The sequence below is a fragment of the Arvicanthis niloticus genome, chromosome 8 (genome assembly GCF_011762505.2).
Source record: "Arvicanthis niloticus isolate mArvNil1 chromosome 8, mArvNil1.pat.X, whole genome shotgun sequence".
Lineage (NCBI taxonomy): Eukaryota > Metazoa > Chordata > Mammalia > Rodentia > Muridae > Arvicanthis > Arvicanthis niloticus.
This window is the reverse complement of record NC_047665.1, coordinates 29,396,440-29,420,333: the sequence shown is the minus strand read 5'-3', so window position 1 is coordinate 29,420,333 and position 23,894 is coordinate 29,396,440. Positions and strand designations below refer to the sequence as shown.

General features: G+C 38.4%; 1 protein-coding gene across 1 annotated transcript; it reads right to left on the bottom strand.

Annotated features, from left to right (window-relative positions):
• Window positions 1–355: 355 nt before the first annotated feature.
• Window positions 356–11,006, bottom strand: LOC117714095 (serpin B9-like). The gene is made up of 6 exons (XM_034510722.1): window positions 10,848–11,006; window positions 9,103–9,240; window positions 8,515–8,632; window positions 5,388–5,530; window positions 1,811–1,966; window positions 356–766 (listed from the first exon to the last, which is right to left on the bottom strand). Exons 1-6 carry the CDS (start codon window positions 10,917–10,919, stop codon window positions 356–358), a joined length of 1,038 nt encoding a protein of 345 aa, XP_034366613.1. The 5' UTR covers window positions 10,920–11,006.
• Window positions 11,007–23,894: the final 12,888 nt, after the last annotated feature.

The window sequence follows — 23,894 nt, the reverse complement described above, 5'->3', positions numbered from 1 at the left end:
TAGTAGGATAAAATCAGATTAAGACAAGTGATGGCAAGAGTTATAATAACAGGAAAAGACATAGTATATTGTTGGCATGGTTTGTCAGTGGATTGACTTGGGGGGGGTTGGCTATCTCAAGGATTTTCTTTAACTCCTAAACTATAAAGGAAATGATAACACTCTGTGATCTTCTGACCTGGCATAGGGCACATCAGGGTAGGGGCAGCTGAATGTGGGCATCACTAGATTAGGATGAAAAGAAGAAATTCTCCTCATTTTAGAATATGGTATCCACCCACTTACCCATCCTCACAGCGCTATAGGTGTGCTGGAGTTGCCAAGAGAGAACTCTCCCCACATAATAAATGTGTCTTTAAGGAGACGAGAACCTGCCACAGAACAGGATGCTGTCGGTTTTGTTGTGCTTGATGAAGAAAAGGAAGGGGTGGTCAGCACAGAAAGTTTTGGGGGTACAAGGACGAAAACAGGCAGGAATAACTGTCATAGCAACAGCTGCTGCAGCCTCTGTTCCTTTTTCATGGACCTCTACCACACACTCGTGAAGACACTTGGACAGACACAGGTCTTTCTCAGTAGACATTCCTGATAAGTCAGCCTTGCTTGAATTGAAGACATCCACCATTCCCAAATGCTGGAAAATGGTTTCCATATCATACTGCTCTTGCAGTTGAAATTTTGGAAGATAAACATGAACCTCAGTGTACTTCATAAACTCTGGTTTGGTCCAGGCTATTAAGTTCTCAAAAGTGAGACTGTTTTCTACCTGAAAAAACAGAATTAGAGACTTTTAGATTCAAAGTTGAGGTCTTACCCAGAGTCACACAGGTAATTCTTGATCATAGATAGTACCATCTGTCATCATATGCCAGCACTGCCTTTTCAAATGGCCAGACTGTGTGGGCATCCCACTGTGCTGGTAGCTTGTTTCTGGTTTCCATGGTAAAAATGGCAGACAAGCAGTACAGGGTAGGAAGACCTGGATGTCCTCTCCTAAATCACTTGTGAGATATCTTTTTTTTTTCTGACAAATGTCCCTATCCAGGTGATTATTGTTTAATTTCTAATTGCTTTTGGTTTCTAAAACTAGACTTACTTTCAAAGATAGCAAATCATTGCTGCTTAAATAAAAATTAAGTATTGGAAAAGAAAAGAGTTGATGAAATAGTAACACATACCCTATTGAAGTGATGCCACAGTTAGAAAGCTAGATGCTGAGAGCCAGGGAGTTCTTTTGCTCACAAAGGCCCCTTATGTCCTGCACATTCTACTATCTACAATTCAAAGAATGGCTCACAGACTATGGGGTTTTCTGATACACAGAAAACCCATATGTGTAACAATGACTTACCTGACTCTACCCTCCTCAGTTTTCAACCTTTGTCTTCCTCATTGTTAGGTTAAAATGGGATAGTAAGTCTGTTTTCTGTTCTCAGTTAATAAAACATAATACTAACAAAGATCATAATATGGGTTATATTTATGGAGCAGGATTTTGTTCCAAGTAATGTGCTAACTTTTTGCCTGAGTTGCCCTGATTTCCTCCTATTAAGTAGTCCTCACTTATTCTAGTGATGAAGTCAGGTCATGTGACAAGAGCACATAGACCAGGATGGCAGTCTTGGGCACAGCTTTTATCCCAAAGCTCTGTGCCAGCACATAGCTTGGAATTATGTCTGTGAGTACTATCCTCTCAAACAGAGTTACCAGAGTGAAGACACCAAGGTCTGTGTAATAAGGACTCAAAGCAATACTGGATTATTCTCAAAGACATTTGGAGTGGTGAATGCTACAGAATCTCCTGGCTCACCTTGCTAATGTCCACACCCTCATCTGGGAGCAGGACCATGAAACTCAGCTCCATGCCCTCATAAGGCATCACCAGCACTTGTGCCTGGATTTCCTTCACATAGGCGAGGCCAAATTTGTCTTTCTGCCACATCATCTGCACTGGCCTTGTTTCACTCTGAACAGATAAATACATGACATCAAATATATAATTGAGAGAAGTTAGAAGGTTTCCAAATGAGCCGCAGTTAATTCCAGCAGTGTTTTCTACACTCAGCATGAAAACAATATTCATGTTCCAGTGTACACTTCCACAAAGTCTTTCAGTCTCTTCCTATATTCATTAACATAGTTGAGTGTAAGCAGACACAGGCCTGTCTCTGTTAGGATTTCTACTGCTGTGATAAAATACTACTACCAAAAGGACTTGGAAAGGAGGGTTCATATTAGGACTCTCGGGTAACATTTGGTCATTTAGTGAAGTCAGAGCAGGAACTCAGGAAAAAGCCATGGAAGAATGATACTTATTGGCTTGTTCTTCAAGGCTTTCAGCCTAATTTTTACTCAACTCAGGGCCACCTTCCTTGAGTTGTCATCACCACAGTGTGCTGATACATACTCCATCTATCATTAATCAAGAATATTCCCAACAGATTTGCTTCTAGGCCAATTCATGAAGACAATTTCTCCATGTAGACTGCTGCTTTCCATTTTGGTTGTAGCTTGTCTCATATTGCCAAAGCAATAAGTAGGGCAAGGATGAACTATAGATGATGCTATACAGCAAGAGATACATGCCATCAAATATCCTCCATTGTTGGTGGGATTGCAAGCTGGTGCAACTACTGTGGAAATCAGCCTGGTGGTTCCTCAGAAAATTGGAAGTAGCATTACCTGAGGACCTACCTATACCACTCCTGGGCATATACCCAGAAGATGCTCCAACATATAACAAGGACATATGCTCCACTATGTTCATAGCAGCCTTATTTATAATATCTCGAAGCTGGAAAGAACCCAGATGTCCTTCAACAAAGGAATGGATACAGAAAATGTGATACATTTACACAGTGGAGTATTACTCAGCTGTTGAAATCAATGCATTCGGGAAATTCTTAGGTAAATGGGTGGAACTAGAAAATATCATCCTGATTGAAGTAACCTAAACACAAAATAACACTCATGGTATTCACTCGGTGATAATTGGGTATTAGCCCAGAAGCTCGCAATACCCAAGATGCAACTCAGACCACATGAAGCTCATGAAGAAGGAAGACCAAAGTGTGGGTGCTTCAGTACTTCTTAGAAGGAGTAACAAAATACTCAAGGGAGAAAATATGGTGACAAAGTGTGGGACAGAAACTGAAGGAGGGACCATCCTGGGTATACATTCCATGTGCAGTCACCAAAAATAGACGCTGATGTGATTGTCAGGAAGTGCATGCTGACAGGAGCCTGATATAGCTGTCTCTTTAGAAGTCTGCAGAGTCTGACATATTCAGAGGCAGATGCTCACAGCTAACCATTGATCTGATCATGGGGTTCCCAATGGAGGAGTTAGAGAGAAGACTGAAGGAGCTGAAAGGGTTTGTGGCACCATGGGGAGAGCAATAATACCAACCAACAAGGGCTGCCTGGGAGCTCATAGGGAGGGACCCATGACCCCAGCTGTATATGTAGGGGAGGATGGCCTTGTCTGGCATATGTGGGAGAGGAAGTCCTTTGTCCCATGAAGGCTGGATGCCCAGTGTGGGTGAATTTGAGGGTGGGGAGGTGGAGGTGGGGAGGATGGTGGGGGCACATCTTCATAGAAGCAGGAGGAGTGGGGATAGGATAGGGGTTCCTGGGCATGGGAAAATGAGGTAAGGGGATAACATCTGAAATATAAATAAAATATCCAATAATAAACAAAAAACAAACAAAGAAGTAAATTTAAAGCTCTTCTTGAGTTTAAAATGTTCCACAAAGGTTTTTGTTCTAAACCTTTTTTCCACATGGTGGCAGTACTAGGAGCAGGCCAGACCTTTAAAAGGTAGGTTTAGTGGGTCAAAGTTAGTACTGGTGAGCAGGTGTGTCTAAGGAGGAGATTGACACTTCAGACCCTTCCTATTTCTCTCTTTTGTTTTCTGACTGGTGTAAGGTAAACAAGCCTCCAGCATACATTTCCACCAGGCTATACTGTACCAGCACAACCTGGAGTGACTGGGCTGACTGACCCAGGCTGAAACTACTTGAATCACCAGCCATAATAAATATTTCCTCCTTTTAAGTGGATTTTCTCAGAAACTTAGCTACACTAATATAAAGGTGACTAACACATCAGAGGTAGGATTTTGACCATTTAATATGGTCAGCAATCACATTTAATGAGACCCCATAATCAATTACAAATAACAAAAATTATCATAGAGTGCAATATTTCCATAGTGCTGTGAATGGGACTACAGAGAAATGTATCCTCTCAGTAAACAGCATGGACACTGGAGCACACATGCTCAAAGGTTCACAATGGGTCACAACTTTCCAGCATAACAATGAAGAAAGCTAAAAAAAACTCAAAGGCTTAGGTTAAAACTACATTCTGACATACCATCAGAGTGAAGGGAAATCCCAAGTTAAATTATTACAAGATGGGAACCGTATGGACACATACCTATGCTTCTTTGTGATGCAGTAGCAGTGTGATTATCCATCAAAATGCAGAACATTATTGTCAACTGATTACAAGTTGGGGACCATCTGGATAAAATTTTATGTCTCTCTTTGTGAGATAATCGTGGTGTTATGATTGTCCAGAGGTAGATTTTAAATAAAGAAGTAGGACATTTAAATTACAGTGTATATTAAATATAAAACTTGGTTAGTTGCCATCCATAGTAAAGATTACATTTCTCAATTTCAAAAATCTCATTCCTTTAAGATATCTGTGAAATCATTTCTAGTAAATATTTAATGAGGAGTTAAACATTTATGAAGCTGAAGACTGCATTAAAATATATTTTATAGTGTGCAGTGATAGGGCAAAATACTTTAATATCTATGTAAATACATATTATACTCTAATTAGAACTGATATTTAACCACTCCTGTTCAATATTTAAAAGCTGTAAATAATGTTTAATAATGATAAATTGATTATTAATTTAAAATGAGCACTTTTAGTAAAAAACACTCTACTGTATGTATAAATGTTTGTATTGTCCCTTCTACTCTTATTCCTGCTTCATATATGTATTACATTACCATAGCAGCACAGTTCTGGCATTCTTGAAATTAAATAAAAATCAATTTCTACTATGGTATTATGAGAAATTATCAGAAGCTGTATGAGCCCTTAAAAGAATGCACAATTACAAAGACAGGAAATACTTTTTGTTCCTATAATTTCTTTTTATGAAGTTTAAACTTTCTTTCAGATTACAAGTCTCAAATGGTTTTCTGTGCTTTCCTGACTTCTTTTCAGGATGAAGATCTTGGCTAGCACCTTATACAGGTTATGCAGTGTACTCTATGGAGCCCTGAGTTATACATTTGAGATTAAGATTTTCCATTCAATTTCTTCATCACCCTGGCAAGAAGTGTAGGATTCTGCTCCTTACCTTGTTTATCTTAAAAGGCATTTTCTTGGTGCTGTCTTTGTTAAAGCGTTTACACCATGATCCTTGGAAATATATGGCATTGACTAGAATCAGCCTGGTCTTTGAGTCAACTGAGCCTTCTGACAATACATCTGGAATTTTGCCTTTGGAGGAAGCAGAGACTTCATTCAATATATATATAATAATATATAATATCTAAGATGTAATATGTGATATGTGATATGTGATATGTGATATGTGATATGTGATATGTGATATGTGATATGTGATATATGATATATGATATATGATATATGATATATGATATATAATGTATAATGTATAATGTATAATGTATAATGTATAATTAATATATAATATAATATATAATAAATATATAATATATGATGATATGTGATATGTGATATGTGATATGTGATATGTGATATGTGATATGTGATATGTGATATGTGATATGTGATATATGATATATGATATATGATATATGATATATGATATATGATATATGATATATAATATATAATATATAATATAATATATAATATAATATATAATATATAACATATAACATATAACATATGACATATAACATATAACATATGACATATGACATATGACATATGACATATGACATATGACATATGACATATGACATATGACATATGACATATGACATATGACATATGACATATAACATATAACATATAAGATATATGATATATGATATATGATATATGATATATGATATATGATATATGATATATGATATATGATATATGATATATGATATATGATATATGATATATGATATATGATATATGATATATGATATATGATATATGATATATGATATATGATATATGATATATGATATATGATATATGATATATAATATAATATAACATATAACATATAACATATAACATATAACATATAACATATAACATATAACATATAACATATAACATATAACATATAACATATAACATATAACATATAACATATAACATATAACATATAGTATATAGTATATAGTATATAGTATATAGTATAATGTATAATGTATAATGTATAATGTATAATGTATAATGTATAATGTATAATGTATAATGTATAATGTATAATATATAATATAATATAATATATGATATATGATATATGATATATGATATATGATATATGATATATGATATATGATATATAATATATAATATATAATATATAATATATAGTATAATGTATAATGTATAATGTATAATGTATAATGTATAATGTATAATGTATAATATAATAATATATAATATAAATATAATATATGATATATGATATATGATATATGATATATGATATATGATATATGATATATGATATATGATATATGATATATGATATATAATATGTAATATGTAATATGTAATATGTAATATATAATATATAATATATAACATATAACATATAATATATAATATATAATATATAATATATAATATATAATAATATATAATATATAATATATAATATATAATAATATATAATATATAATAATATATAATTAATATATAATATATAATATATAATATATAATATATAATATATAATATATAATATATAATATATAATATATAATATAATATATATAATATATAATATAATATATAATATATAATAAATATATAATAAATATATAATAAATATATAATAAATATATAATAATATATAATATATAATAATATATAATATATATAATATATAATAATGTTTGTATATATAAAACATAAACTGATATGACATCTGAGCAGATCAAAGAACCACTTTTTCAAGTTTGTTTAATTTGTTAATCATATTAAATAATAAATCAAAACAAGTCACTAGCAGCCATGTTTGACTTGAGGCTATACATATTGGAAGAACTTTACTTGTAAGTGTCTCAAGGAAATCAGGTTTGGGAAAAGCAGAAAAAGAGACTCCAAGATGAAGAACAAAGTAAGCAAAAAATGTTAGAGGGGTAGGGAGGGAACTATGGTAACACCCTGGTGTGGCTAATGTTAGTTCCTAAATTGACTGAGTCTAGAATCTGCTAGGAGGCAAGTCTCTGTATGGATCTATGAGCACATTTCCCAGAAAGAGTAAGTAATGTAGAGGAACACCTCCATGGTGGACATCATCCTTCTTGTGCTGCCATATATGAAGGTCTGAGACAGATGCAGCACTGCTTTTGTCTGCTTGTCTTCACTACTTGCTGGTGATGGAATCTGGCTTGTTCATATCACTCCACCTACCACTTTTAGCTGACACAGGAACTAAATAGCTTTGGCCATCATCTGATCTCAAAAGGGAATTCATAAGATTCCAATATAAAATAGGCAAATAATCGATGAATTAAAGAAAAATTCTCATTCTCTACTGTCTGTGTTTTAGAAGAAATATGATATACCAGGTGATGCAGTGACATCTGAAAGGTTCAAATAATACAATGAACTCAAGGATCTCAAAGACCAGTTTTCTGACATCAAAACATAAGGTTCAACCCCAAATTGGAGGCTCTCTTAGTTTAATGTAACTGAGCAGTTCTGACAGAGTGTCATTAATGGAAATCAAGTCTAGTGTCATCAAGTGTAAGTAAGGGAATAGATACAGGTACTGTGGAAACAGAATCAGGAGTCCTCTGCAGAGGTAAAGGTGGTGAGAGCTGAGACATCAAGGACTTTAGTAAGAAGCATTCCCTGGGCTAGATTATAGAGAAGGTCTACCCATGAATCACTGTTTCAGGAATGATAGAGTCACATGTCCTAGAACACTGCAGGTCATCCATGTCTTCAAAACTAAAGTGTTACACTTACAGTTAGACCCATGAGTTCTTATGACATTTACATCAGCCCCTCTGTCCTACTCAAAATACACAATCTTTAGTTTTAAAATGTATGTGTGTGAGTAGAACCTCCATGAACTCATTGAGCTCTAAATTATACCATGTGGCCTAGATAGTCTGCATCAATTTGATTCTGAAATAATGGTGAGAGTAGACCCTGGTGGGGAGAAGGGAAATTAAAGAAAGATGAGGAAAAGAAGAAGACAGGCGGGTGTATAAAAAAAGAATGTGGGCTATGAAGGAACTTGAATTGCTGACCTTCAGTCTGTTTGGAGACCCATGTGTTTATGTGTTTCCTGGACTCCTCTGGAGCTTCAGCAAAGGAGAGCTGCTCCATCTCCGAGTGATAGAATTTAAGACAGGACTCCTTAAAAGTCTTTGGAGAGAAAATATTCAGGGAGATGACATTGAAAACTAAAATATCAGAAAGTTTACCAACCTTCTGGTTAATATGATATTAATAAAATGAAAATAAGTGAGTATAGATCCTGCTTTGTTCAGCAAACATCCTCAGACAGTAGGCCATTGCAAGTGTGAGTTATGAGATATAAATAAATAAAACTACAAGAGAACAAATATGAAATGTTTAGAGATACCATTATAGAATTACTGTCTTTAATGAAGGTTAAGTTGGCGAATCTTACCATGTTGCCTAGGCTATCTCAGAAGTCAACTCATGACCCTCTCCTGTCCCAGGCTTTGAACTGCAGGTTTATTGATGTGTACCTGCACAGTGGCTAGTATTTAATCCCCACTTTTCTCAATTCCTTTAGGGTCCTTCCTCTTGGATCTTAAGCAACAAAGCATTTGGTACACAAATGTTATCTTTCAACTGGTACAACTTACTGGAAGTAATTCACAAGTACTATCTGCAAAGAGCCTGTTGGCCATTCTAAGACAGTACTTTTTGTTTTGCTCATTCAGGTTATGGAAAAGCAACTGGAAGCCCTGATGGATGTCTTCATTTGGGTTTAAATGAAGTGCCTGTGGAGGAAACAATGAAACATTTTTAGGCAAGGGATGAAACATTTTAGTTGCAAAAGAACTTTTCAAGGTATCTCAGGCAGCCATGTAAATGAGATTCTAATGTAAGACATGTAGATATTACAATTAAAAGTAGAAATTGACCTTCCTCCCCAGTGAAGAATTACAAATCTGTTGCTCCAAAATCAAGATAGATTGCAGCAACCCATTTTTTAAGTAATTTCAACCTCCTTTTTGGCCATTGCAGTACTTGTGACTGACTCACATTCTCAACCAAGCTAGGCAAGAGTGCTGCCACTCAGCTATACTCACAACTCCCTTTCTCCAACTTTAAAACAAAATAAAACAATAAAAGACAAAAAGAAATTTATACATAAACATAAGTTGCACAGGCTAGCCTAGGGCTTGGCAGCTTTCTATCTCAGACTCCTTAATAGTTGGATTTAAATGACTCTGCCACTGTAAGGTCCCCACGAAGGGAGGACCTCACCCAAGCCTTAGGAATTTGAGGCCACTCAATAACTCCCAAGACACCGAAGTTGATGCAATCAGCAAGAAGTATATTTTGATCAGCATGCTGAGGTCAAGACCCATGACCCATGCAGGGATCGTGGGGGTCTGACCCCAGGGCTTTGGAGACAGAGAAAATTTAAAGGCAACAACTACAAGGAAAAAACCACAACCCAGGAGAGAAACCACAACACAGGGGAAGTGAAGGAGGGTTATTGGAGAGTACCTGTGGAAAGTCCCAGCCCATTATTTAGTTTGTGACAGGGTCCAAGGAACAGTCATGGGAAACATTTTGTATAGGCTATTCTCAAAGAGCCTATTTGTAATCAACCATCTATCTTGTGGTCAGCCAAGTTCCTGAAACACGGAGCTCATGACCAGGCTGACCTGCACTCGTGGTTCTAGGAGTTTATTTTTTAACCCTTTCACCACCAGGTCCAGCATAAATTATTCATGCAAACTATTCTATGTGGAGTCTGGATGAAATATTGAGAGTTTCCTTTAAGTTATTACTTGGGAAAACTCTTTGCCTCTAAAGTAATATTACTGGAGGAGATTCAGTCTTCCTTCCTCTTTGCCTCAGGCTCCATCAAACAGTGTGTGGATATTGCTATGTTATGGTTCAGGATTAGCTACACAAACAACTTGGACAGCAATCTCGGTTGGACCTTGGTTGTTTATTGAACACACGTTCTAAGACTGATCAATTATGAATGCAGTGGACAGGAGCCAAGGTGGGATCCTAGGCAGTTCTTAGGACAAATTTTTGTGTGGGAAAAACCACACACAGTTGCATTTGCAACATTTAGGCTATCTAGATAAACAATGTTCTCTGACCTTTAACCTGATTGGCTGGTTCTAGAGGCAAGGAGCCTAGGGATTTTCCAGAGTCCAGGAGGCTTTTTGACAAAGAGCAACATGAAATTATGATCAGGGCAAGGAATAAGTCAAGTTAAATTCATGAGTTACAAAATGAAGGTTGAGTCAATAGAGCACAACCAATGTCAATTTATAACATTTAAATTTTAACACCTGCTGATCCTTCTCAGCAGCTCTTGTGCATGTGACAGCAGTGTGGTTTGTGACAGGGAACTTACCTGAGATATCTGGACTGCAGTGTCTCCCTTTGCCCCCAAGAGGACCATAGCTAGGGCAGAGGAGGTGCTCATAGGAGAATAACACACATTTCCTGAAGGTTTGTCTTGACAGAGGATCTTCAGAATATGGATGGCAAAGGTGCCATTTGCTTCAGACAATATATTATTCATGATACAGAGTCTAGAGGCAAAGGAGAATGGAATTCAACACAGAGCTAAAGGTTCATTGTTCTGATGAAGGGAAACAAGGGACTTTAATTCTGGTTTTCATTTCAAAGCTCTTAACTCCTTTAAAGAGAATTTCAAAAATTCATGCTATGTTATAGTCCTTTGAATGTTAAGGTTATTATATAAGTGTGGACATAGCAGGAACCCAAACTAGCTTCTTTCTCATCTGCATAGATAGAAGGAAAGATCATCAGGAAAGCATACACAGAACAAGCTGCAAGGTAGGCTCTAGTTTTAGTCCATAAAGAGTAGCACCTCTCTTCTAAAGAAGGTTTCTTCAAAGATAAATAGAAAAGGGAAAAAGGAGAAATCAAGGGAATTGAACAGTCATGAGAATCTAGTCCCTTTAGCCTGGCTTTGGCAATACTGCATCCTAGACTAGGTGTGTAAAGAAACATTCTAAGATGTCTAGGCATGAATAACACAGTGCCCTCCATAACTACCAGTTGCTAAAGGATGCTGAATGAGACCCAAGGAGAAGGTGTTATTATCTACTCTGTTGTGCAGAGGATAGCATTCCCCTACAGTGGCTGCTCAGGGACTTTTATCAACTGAAAGCACCCAGGCTGCTTTTGTCTTGAGCATGCTTTATCTCTCATATGAAAGGACAGTTTGTCCCAGACTACCTGACACCTTAACCCAAGTCTGAGTCACTGTGCCTTCCATGGCTGTGATGTCACTGTCATATGACCATCAAACCCTGGGAGTGTGTTCCAGTGTTCTTCCTACTTGGCTAAAAATACAGACCAAAGTCCCAGGGAGCCTCAGAACACCCTAGTACATACTCCTTTCCACTCTTCAGACATAAGGACACAGCATCCTGAGTGTACCTAGATTTTTAGAGTTCTCTCATTGAGTCTCTCCCAAGACTTTGGAAAGAATGTTCTAGCTGCTTAATCTCAGTGACTTACCTGTGGTTGGGCATCTTATCTGATCTCACCTTACCACACTGATTATTGTCTCCACCATACTCAAGAGTTCTGCCTTGGCAAGAAAGATGCCTCGCAACCCACTTTAAATTAAGAGAAATCATGCTCAGAATAAAAGTGGGAATTTGTGGCTCAGACAATATTAATTTTGAAATGATTTGAAGAGGTGGATCAGAGTTCAGATGGGGTAGAGCTTGCTGACCTTTAATGGGCACAGAAGTAAGAGATTTTGCAGATCCTTGAGTAGAGGGCAAAGGTAGTCGAATATGCTGAGAGGTAGGACCAGAGAGGAAGAGGACAGATGACACTGTCATCTTGCAGAACCTAATCCTGACATAGATGGGTCAGTACAGCTTCTAGACTCTAGCCTTAAGACTGGGCTAATTAAGCCTCATTTCCAGTCCTTACTGGAGTTTGTAGAACAGTGACTTCTGTGAATAACCCCCAGAATAACCTCTATACTGTCTCTTTTCCTAACTCTCAGATCCAGAGTTACATCTCCTGGACTCAGTGTAAACCTATTAAATCTGTCCTTTTGGAGTCCCATTGCCCTGTGTTGAGCAAGGTTACCTTACCTCCAGTGGTTGTGGTCTCACGCTGTAGTGTTCAATGGTCTATGACCCTGGAATGCAGAGTAACTGCTTAGCCAGTTCAGATACTCCTTTTATTCACTGAAGGGTGGAGACGTCATGTTCAGGGCCCTAGGCTAGTAGGAGGAGGAATGGCCTGGCTTCATGCAGCTCTGGCCTCTGCAGGGTAGGGATGACTAGGGGTTGAGGAAGTAAAACTGTTAGAACCCTTGGTTCTCTGGCTGACAAGGAATCAAGGTAGAAGGTCAACAGGATGTCCAGAGTACCTTGTGACTGTAACTGACCCCAAGGCTCAATCCATGAAAGGCATTCAGTGTGAAGGTAGTTACTCCAGGTGTCCTGTCATGTCTACACTTGTCCAGACCCATGTGCAGAATCCTGCTGTTAACTTCCAAAAGAGTTTTCCATCTGCTGGGAATATAGGACGAATGTTGCTACATTAGAGGACTCCTCCTTGAAAAAGTCCATAAAGAGACACTGAGGCAAATTAATTCAGGACATTCTACCCTCTATCCCAGGATAGAGTACACTATATTTGCATGCCTGAAAGAGAAAAGATCTCCTAGAATTCTGATCTTATGTGTCTCACATTCTTTAATTTTTTTGAAATACTCTATACGTAAGAGCCCACACAATTAGAATTGTTAACCCAATTACCTAATTACATTAGAGTGCTAGAGACATGCAGACATCCAGGGCCATCTTCTTTCCTCTCTCCTCCCTCCTTTCTTCCTCATTCCTTCCTCCTCCCAACTCTTAGCTCTGCCTACCTCTTCTGCTGCCCAATAACAGAACTCCAGCCAAAGGAACCCAATAATGTCCACATAAAAAATGCTGGACAAGATTTCCTTACTCTCCAATTCCACTTGTGCTACCCACAAGTTCTTTCTCTGCTTTTTCTGCCATAATACAGGTGACTCTCCCCAGGAGTCTTCTATATAGAGAGGTTGCAGACATTGGGAATGCCAAATTGAATCTTCCAGTCACGGTCACATAATGCTCTCAAACCTTCCTATCAACATTCATTGGGAAAAACAATGGAGAATGGGAGCCCTGTGTATGCTCTACCACAATGGATTTGCTAAATTACCTTGTAGCAAACCTACATGTGTACTGCCAACATACTTCTACAAGAAAATCAAACTTGGGTAGACCTTAAGCAGTGACTCTGTACCCAGTCCAACAACACCCAGAAGAAGCTGGACTCCCAGGTTCTCTAACATACCCAGGATCACAATTGAGGAGGCTAGAACATCTTCTCCAATACCTGGAATAACTTTGACCCCCAGGATCCAGGGACTCAAGAACCCCCACCCAGTCAGTGTCAAGGGTTCCTACTAGTTTGGACCTGCACCCAGAGCTGACCTAGGGTTCTGTCTCTTCACTCACTCCTAAAACACCCAGGGGGAGCCCAACTCCCAGGTGTTCTGAAACACCCAGGATCACAGGAGCGTCCACAACATTTGCCTCAACACCCAGAGTAACTGGGAACCCAGTATCCGGGGATACAGGAAACCCCACCCAGCCAGAGGCACATACTTCTTCTGGTCTGAATATGTGCCCTGAGCAGACCATGGGTGCTGGCTCTGTACCCTGTCCCACTACACACAGAGGAAGCTCTATTCCCAGATGCTCTAGAATGCCCAAGATCACAGTTTGAACCTCCACCCAGAGCAAACCTGGGGTGCTGGCTCTGCCACCCATTCCTACAACACCTGGAGGAAGCCTGGCTTCCAGGTGCTCTGAAACACTTGGGATCACAGAAGAAGCCACAACATCTGCTCCAACACCCAGAGAAACTGGGACCCTCAGGATCCAGGGATGCAGGAACCCCCACCTGGCCAGCAGCATGGGTTCCTTCCAGTTTGAACCTGCACCTGGAGCAGACCTGGGGTGCTGGCTCTGGACCCACTCTTACAACACCTAGAAGGAACCAGACTCCCAGGTGCTCTGAAATGCCCAGGATCACTGGATCACAGAGGAGGCTTAACTCCCAGGAGATCATACATACACAGGAGCACTGGGACTCTGACATACTCAAGATCACAGTGGAGGCCAAAACTTCTTTCCCAACACCTGTGTGACTGGGACCCCCATAGGACCCAGAGAAACACAAACTCCTGCCCAGCCAAGGGCATGGGTTACTTCCAGCTTGCACCTATGCCTAGAGCAGACCCAGGTCTCTGGCTTTTCACCCACCCCTGAAACCCCAGAGAAAACTTGACTCCCAGGAGCTTGGACACAATAGGATCTCATGAGCTTGGTCACACCAGGATTTCAGGATCCCAGAGGTAGCTTGACTCTCAGGACTTCTGACACACCCAGGATCTTAGGATCACTAGATCACAGAATCACAGGATCACAGAGATAGCTGGACTCTGAGGAGTTCTGAAAAAACCAGGATCACAGGAGATACAGGCTCCAGTCAGAGACAGCAAGGGCAGGTAGCACTAGAGATAACCAGATGGTTAGAGTCAAGCTCAAGAGCATAAGCCACAGAAACCAAAGCAAATTGGCATTATCAGAACCCAGTTCTCTTCAAAGCAAGGCCTGGATACCCCACTACACTGGAAAACAAGATGTTGATTTAAAATCACATCTCATGATTATGATAGAGGAATTTTAAAAGGACACGAATAACTCTCTTAAAAAATACAAGAGAACACAGTTAAACAGGTAGAAGCACTTAAAGAGGAAAGACAAAAATCCCTTAAAAATTACAGGAAAACACAAACAAAAAGGTGAAGGAATTAAACAAAACCATCTAAGATCAAAAATAGAAATAGAAACAATAAAGAAATCACAAAGCAAGACAACCCTTGAGATTTAGAGCCTAGAAAAGAGATCAGGAGTCATAGATGCAAGCATCAGCAACATAATATATAAGATAGATGAGAGAATCTCAGGTGCAGAAGATACCATAGAAAACATTGACAAAACAGTCAAAGAAAATGCAAAATGCAAAAAGCCCTGACTGAAAACACAGAGGAAATCCAAGACACAAAGAAAAGACCAAACATAAGCACAACAGGCATAGAAGAGAGCAAAGTTTCCCAACTTGAAGGGCCAGTAAATATCTTCAACAAAATTGTAGAAAGAAACTACCCTAACATAAAAAAGAGATGCCCATGAACATACAAAAAGTCTACAGAAATCCAAATAGACTGGACCAGAAAAAAAGCCCTCCTATTGCATAGTGATCAAAATACCAAATGCACAAAACAAATATTAAAAGCAGAAAGGGAAAAAGGTCAAGTAACATATAAAGACAGACCTTTCAGAATTACACCTGACTTCTCAACAGAGACTATGAAAACTAGAAGACCCTGGGTAGGTATCATACAGAACCTAAGAGAACACAAATGCCAGCCCAGGCTACTATATCCAGCAAAAGTCTCAATCAATGTAGATGGAGAAAGCAAGATATTCCATGACAAAACTAAATTTATACAATATCTTGCTAGAAATTCAGCCCTACAAAGGAAAACAGAGGGAAAACTCCAACACAAGGAGGGAAAATATATCCTAGAAAAGCAAGAAAGTAATCTTTCAACAAACCCTAAAGAAGATAGCCACACAAACATAATTCCACCTATAACAACAAAAATAACAGGAATCAACAGTCACTTTCCCTTAATATCTGGTAACATCAGTGGATTCAACTGCCCAATAAAATGACAGTGACTAAAGGACTAGATATGTAAACAGGGCCCAGTATTTGCTCCATATAGGAAACATTTCAGTGACAAAGACAGATACTACTTCAGAGTAAAAGGCTGGAAATTTTTTTGCAACCAAACAATCTCAAAAAACAAGTGGTGGCAGCCATTCTAAAATCAAATAATATCACCTTTCAACCAAAAGTTATGAAAAAGATAAGGAAGGAGACTTCATATTTGTCAAAGGAAAAGTTTACCAAGATGAACTTTCAATTCTGAACATTTATCTCCAAATGCAAGGGAACATACATTCATAAAAGAAACTTTACTAAATCTCAAAACAGACATTGTACCTCACACAATAACAGTGGACTTCAACACTCCACTCTCAGCAATAGGCAAACCATTGTAACAGAAACTAAACAGAGATGCAGTGAAACTAACAGAAGTTATGGACTAAGAAGAGTTAACAGATATCTACAGAGAATTTCCTGAGTGATACCAAATTTAAGTCCAATGACTATATGTCTATACATGAATTTATATATGAATGTTAATAGTAAATTTTAATAGTAGATAACCAATTTACAATGCACAGAATGCCTTAACTGCCTTGTAACCCTTAATTTAGAGTTACCAGATCAAATCCCCTTGGAAGGCACTTCTATAGTTTTACTTATGTATGAAGAACAAGTAAGTGAGCTTTGGTATTTTGGATGGAACAGAGGTAGCATTTGCTATAAACCACTGTGTTGCAAGCCCCATGCAACAACAATATGTAAGTATTAAATATAAAAAAATATACATTAGGTGCAGAATGGATGAAGACCATGTGCCATTAAACAAAAAATACAGTGAGGATGATGATTATAAAGACTTGAGGAAGATACAGTAGATTGTAAATAGTATTTCTGTGGGATCTGTGCTCCTAAGGATGATCACTGTTTTAAAAAGCAGGCCCATGTTGTAACAGACTTCATCCAGAAACCAAAGCCCACCCTGAGAAAAATCCAGAGCATTCCAGCTGAGAAGAGATAAAGGTAGCCTCTAGTTAACAGAAGAAGAGGAGGATGGCAAAAAAGACTTTGGATGAAGCAGTGGTGAGAAAGAAAGAGAAGCAGAGTAGAAAGGAGACAATGTCAGAGGACACAAGGACAAAGAGGAAGAGATCTATGTGTTAACTGCTTTAGTAATGTGGAACCAAAGTAAAAAGTGGCCCCCAAAACCCAAGTTAAGACTGGGGATAGTTAGATTGGTTGGTGGTTAAAGCAAAGAAAGTAGAGAAACAAAGGGACAGAAGGTAGAAGTCCCCTTCTGCTGATGAAGAACAGATGGTGAGAAAGGAAGCAGATGCTGCATATAAGGTTGCTAATCCTTGCCTCCAGCAAGATGAACAAAAAAGCCACAAGCTAAATATCCTTCTGCTGCTGTCACTTCCTGATTGCTCAGGGGTTAGAGGACAAATGTGAGCAGCATCTCCTCTGAACAGGTCAAGCAGAAGAATATGAGCACCCTAAAGAAGCCCAAATTACACACCAGCAAAGGTAGAGAGAGGAGGAGACTGGTGAAAAACTTATCACGCATGAGTTCCAAATATGGAATGTGGGGTGGAAATCTTTATTAAACTGAATATACAATGGATAGCTTGAAATTGAGTGACTTTCCAGACTCTGCAAATGGAAATCTTGACATTCTCAGGGAGATCCTGTAAAGAAGGAGAGTTTTCCTGTGTCTGTGGAGTCTTTCGTAATGTTTCTGTTTTCCAACAAGTCATCTTTCTATGTTAAAATTCTGTTTATGTGTCTTTATTTCATATAACTTCATTTATGGTAGTTTTAAATGCTTATACTTAAATAACTAAAAAAATTAAAACATGAATTTCTATTAATTATGAAGGGAAATGGGGAACTTAGAATCTTTTAAGATGTAATTATTGGGAGTCAACAAAACCACGGGTGAAGCTACTGCTGAGACAGAAGGCATTCTCTCCCTTGAGACACCAGCATGCTTACATGTGTCTTGTCCTAATGCTTCCTATAGGGGCTCTTTGTATATTGTTGTGCTTAAATATGTATTTGTTTGCTATATTTATAAATCTAACTCTAATTCATTCTGGTTCCTCCTAGAATTCCTTTTTGTGGCAAAGTCAAGAATTATAAATTGAAGAGACTTAAATTCTCTAAGAGTAATTGAACCTCCTTCAGGAGGAATTGTTTAGCAAGACTGTTGTCCATGCCCATGTCTGACATCTTGAAACAATAAGGATGAGCCTTGAAAATATTAGGTTAATAAAAGAAGACCAAAAAACATGAATACATATTTCATTCACAAACACTGCTCATGACTGGGAAGCACATGGAGAAAATGGATTGATGACTGCCTGTGGGGAAGAAATCTCGCGGGCGGCAGAGTCCCAGGGCGGTCCGGCATCAGGGTCCTGGGCGGGCTTCCCGCGCTGCCAGCGGAGGATCCCACATTCATGCAGCTGTCAGTGGGCGTGCCGGCGGCTGAATCGGCAAGGTTCCAGGGTTCCAAAAGCTGGGAATCAGGCGGAGAGACCATGGACACGTGGAGTCCGGTTTTCCAAAGCTTTTATTGTTCATGGCATGGTGAATGGACGCAAGTGGTACGTGCTTCCCCCAAAAGCCAGGGGAGACCAATCTTATAGGGAAGGGAGAAAGGGGAGGGAATAACTTAATTAGCTACGCCCCTGGCCTTTTGATAATTCATTAATATTTAAATCTCTGGAGGTGGAGACTTGTTAGTCACACCCTCTACCTGTCCTACGTGACTGAAGGTAACAGGTTAAATGGAGTTACCTCGTCCAAGGCCCAACAACTGCCAGGCAAGGAGGGTGGTTGTGTAGGATGGATACTGATAATGAGCAGTAAAAATATACATCAAGAATTATATGATGATGACTGTCATATACCCTAGAAATTATAGTCACAGCCAACAAATGTATGCATTGACTGACAAATCGATACATTGAGAACAATGTTTTCTGATATAAATGTGCTTCTGTCCCAGTACAGAGCTCCTAAGCTATCGCCATCATAGACAGGTAGGCAAATAGCCTCAAAATCTAACAAATACTCCTGTCAATACTCCTGTCAAGAAAGTCTCATGTTGTCTTCTGGCCTCTGAGTATACCAGGCATCCACATAGTACTCAGATATAAGTCTAAAACACTCTAAATGCAAACCATATTATTTCTATTTTAAAATTATAAATATGTGAGAATTCTAAGAGGTCTTTCTCTTTGCAGCATGCAAATACAGTGTACCCTATCCAGGCATAAAGTGCACAATTTCTGTAGTAAGTTGTCTATGTCTCTTTCTGACCTTTTGCAAGGAGGAGCTCTCTAATGTACTAGTCTATACCAAGAAGATGGAAGAATCTCATTGGAAACTTAACACTATTATTCTGCATGTGGGTATGGGGTAGGGAAGCCTTGACAGACACCTGGAACAAACACCTTCACACCTGCATCCTTCACATTGATAGTGTCTTGGGCTCGACTATATCCACAACATATTTCAAGATATCACTATAAAATTGTTGTCTTTGATGAAGATTAAGTTTGGTGAATCTTCCTGTGTAGCCTAGACTGGCAAAAAACTCATGATCTTTCTGTCCCAGACTTCTACATACAGATTTATAGATGAGACACTACACAGTAGCTAGTATGTCAGCCTTACTTTTCTCAGTTTCTCTAGGGTCCTTCTCCCTGGATCTATAGAAACAAGCATTTAAGATACAATTGTTATCTTACTAGTGATACGATACAACTTACTGGGAGCAACTCACAAGAATTCTCTGCAAAGAGCCTGTTGGCTTTTTAAAGACAGTAGTTACTTTTTGGCTCATTCAGATTACAAAGAAGCAACTGGAAGCCCTGATGGATGTCTTCTTCTGGCTTTAAGTCAAGGGCCTGTAAAGGAAAAGATGAGATATTTTCAGGCCAGTGATGAAACATTTTGAATGCAAAAGGACTTTTCAAGCAGAAGTTACTTTTTCTGGGAAATGTGCTCATAGGCCTATATATAAACATGCCTCTTAGCAGATTCCAGACCTAATCAAGATTGCAACTGATATGAGCCATCCCAGGAAGTAACAATGAATCACTCCTACCACTTTTGCTGTTTTTTTGTTTGATTTGTTCTTCATCTTGGAGTCTTTTTTCTGCTCAAACCAGCATTCCTTAAGGGGAGTAACAAATGATGTTCTTCCAATATATATGACCTCAAGTCAAACATGGCTGTTAGTATTTGTTTTAATTTATTTTTTAATATTTTTAACAAATTAAGAGAACTGGAAAAGGTGGTGCTTTGAACTGATCAGAGGTCATATCAGTGTATAACTCACATGTCTATAAAAAGAACCTGAATGAAGTCTCTTCTTTCTCCAAAGGCAAAATTTCAGAACTGTTGCCAAGTGACTCAGTTAATTCATGGACCAGACTGATTCTTGTCAATGCCTTGTATTTCCAAGGAATGTGGCCTCACACTTTCACAAAAACTTCACTAAGGAACTGCCCTTTAAAATGAACATGGTAAGGAACAGTAGCACAAACTTCTTGCTAGTGTGATAAAGAAATTGCAAGAAAATTTTTAATCATAAATGTGTAACTCAGGGCTCTGTGGTAGGGATTGCATATCCTATATAGGGTGCTGGCCTTGATCCTAGGTCTGGAAAGACAGAAATTAGGAGAGCACAGAAGAATATTTGAGTCTTATATTTATGAAAACAAGGTTAGACTTCACAAAAAGAAATTATAGAAACAAAGTATTTCCAGTCTTTGTGATTTTGCATTCTGTTGATGGCTCATACCCCTTCTTGTCAAGTCTTATAAAAACATACTTTCCACTTCAATGCTGAAACTAATTTTCATTTAAGTTCAAGAATGCCAAAACTGTGCTGCTAAGGTAATATAAGACATATTTGGAACATAAGTAGGAGTAGAAAGGGATATACAAGTATTTACTTAAAATGCTCATTTTAAATAATTCATTAATTTATTATTATTAAGCACCACTTATAGCTTTTTTTAATTTTTGAACATCAAAACTTAAAATCTCAAGGTTAAAGTATAATTGTTATTTACATAGAATTAAAATATTTTGACCTATTATTATAAAACATAATTTAATGCAGTCTTCAGTCTTATGAATTTTATATTCACCATTACAATTTTATTAGAAATAATTTAACAGTAATATAAAATTGAGATTTTTTAAAACATGGAAATCTAATCTTTACTATGAATAGCCACTATCAATTTTTTTTTGTTTGTTTTTTTGGGACAGGGTTTCCTTTTTATTGGATATTATGTTTACATTTCAGATTTTATCCCCTCACCCCATTCCCCCCACCACCCAGGAACCCCCTATTCCATCCCCCCTCCTGCCTCCACAAGGGTGTGCCCCCACCTATCCCCCACTCCACCTCCCAACCTTCAAATTCCTCCCTGCTCGTGTTTAGCCTTCATGGGACCAAGGATCTCCTCTCCCACCCATGCCTGACAAGGTCATCCTCCCCTAAGTATACAGCTGAAGACATGGGTGCCTCCTTTTGTGCTCCCAGGCTGGTGGTTTAGACCCTGGGGAGCTCTGGTTGGTTGGCACTGTTGCTCTCCTCTTGGGGCCACCAACCCTTTCAACTCCTTCAGTCTAACTTCTCCATTGGGAACCCTTGATCAGATCAATGGGTAACTGCAAGCATCTGCCTCTGGATATGTCAGGCTCCAGCAGACCTCCAAGGAGACAGCTAAATCAGGCTCCTGTCAGCATGCACTTCCTGACATTCATATCGGCGTCTATCTTTGGTGACTTCACATGAGATGGATACCAAGGTAGAGTGGTCTCCAGATGGCCCCTCCTTGACTTTCTGTCCCACACTTTGTCACCATATTTGCTCCTTTGAGCATTCTGTCACTACTTCTAAGTAAGACCGAGACATCCACACTTGGTCTTCCTTCTTCATGAGTTTCATGTGGTTTGTTAGTTGAATCTTGGCTGTTTCAAGCTTTTGGGCTAACATCCGCATATCAGTGAGTAAATACCATGTGTGTTCTTTTGTGATTGGGTTACTTCACTCAGGATGATATTTTCTAGTTCCATCCATTTACCTAAGAATTTCTCGAATTCATTATTTTTAATAGCTGAGTAGTACTCCATTGTGTAAATGTACCACATTTTATGTATCCATTCCTCTGTTGAAGGACATCTGGGTTCTTTCCAGCATCTACCATCACAACAATCTGTTGGTTGCTGTTTTTTCTACTAAAAGCAGTAAGGGAAAACAGTGAAGTAACATATAAAGGCAGACCTATAAGAATTACACCAGACTTCTCACCAGAGACTATAAAAGCCAGAAGATCCTGGACTGATATTATACAGACCCTAAGAGATCACAAATGCCAGCCCAGACTACTATACCCAGCAAAACTCTCAATCAATATTGATAGAGAAACCAAGATATTCCATGACAAAACCAAATTTATACAATATCTTCTCACAAATCCAGCACTTCAAAGGATAATGGACAGGAAACTCCAACACAAGGAGGGAAACTACAACCAAGAAAAAAAACAAGAAAAAAAACAAGCAAGAGACAGGGTTTCTCTGTGTAGCCCTGGCTGTCCTGGAACTCACTCTGTAGACCAGGCTAGCCTCGAACTCAGAAATCTGCCTGCCTCTGCCTCCCAAGTGCTGGGATTAAAGGCATGCGCCACCACTGCCCGGCCACTATCAAATTTTAATGTTTAATATACACTGTAATTAAAACCTTCCCAAGTGTAATACTTCTATATTTGAAATCTACATCTGGACTATCAGAACCAGAATACCTAAATTAAATCACAAGAAAATACACAAAACTCTGTCCAGATGGCCCCAACTTGTATTCCATAGAAAATAATTTTTTTGCTTTGTGATGAGTTATCACACTGTTACTGCTTCACAAAGATTTATAGAGCTATGTTCATATGATTTCCATTTTGTAGTGATGTAATTTGGGATTTCTCTTCCCTCTGATAGGATATCAGAATGTAGCTCTACCCTAAACCTATGAGTGTCTCTTCTCTTCAGGTTTATGCTTTTTGATGGGCTAGAAAGTTGTGACCCATCATTAAACTTTGAGTATGTGTGCTCCTGTGTCCAGGCTGTTTTCTGAGAGGATACTTCCATCTACAGTTCCACTTACTACACTATGAAAATAGTTCACCATATGATATTTTTATGTTATTTATAATTGATTATGGTATTTCATTAGATATCACTGTTGACCATATTGAATGGTGAAAATCCTACTTCTGGTGTTAGTTCTCTTTATATGAGTGTAGCAAACTTTCTGACGTAATCAACTTAAAAGGAGGAAAGGATTATTATGGCTAATGGTTCCAGAAGTTTCAGCCCAGGTTCCAGAAGTTAGCACAATCAATCCAGGTTGTGCTAGTACAGTATATCCTGGTGGTAATGCACTGGTAGAGGCTCATTCACACCACTCTAGTCAGGAAACAAAAGAGAGAGATAGCAATGGTCTACAGTGCCAATTTTCCCTTTACAAGCACATGCTCTCCAATACTAACTTTCTCCCATTGGGCCCTACCTCCTAAAGTTTTGGCCTGTTCCCAGTACT

What these genes read in the sequence shown, in the direction of transcription:
- LOC117714095 (XM_034510722.1), bottom strand. Translation starts at nt 10,919, where the DNA reads ATGAGCACCTCCTCTGCCCTAGCTATGGTCCTCTTGGGGGCAAAGGGA. An exon ending in GGTCTCCAAACAGACTGAAG is followed by an intron (nt 5,531 to 8,514) that starts GTCAGCAATTCA and finishes CTTCCTCCAAAG; the next exon opens with GCAAAATTCCAGATGTATTG. An exon ending in TGCCTTTTAAGATAAACAAG is followed by an intron (nt 1,967 to 5,387) that starts GTAAGGAGCAGA and finishes TTATCTGTTCAG; the next exon opens with AGTGAAACAAGGCCAGTGCA.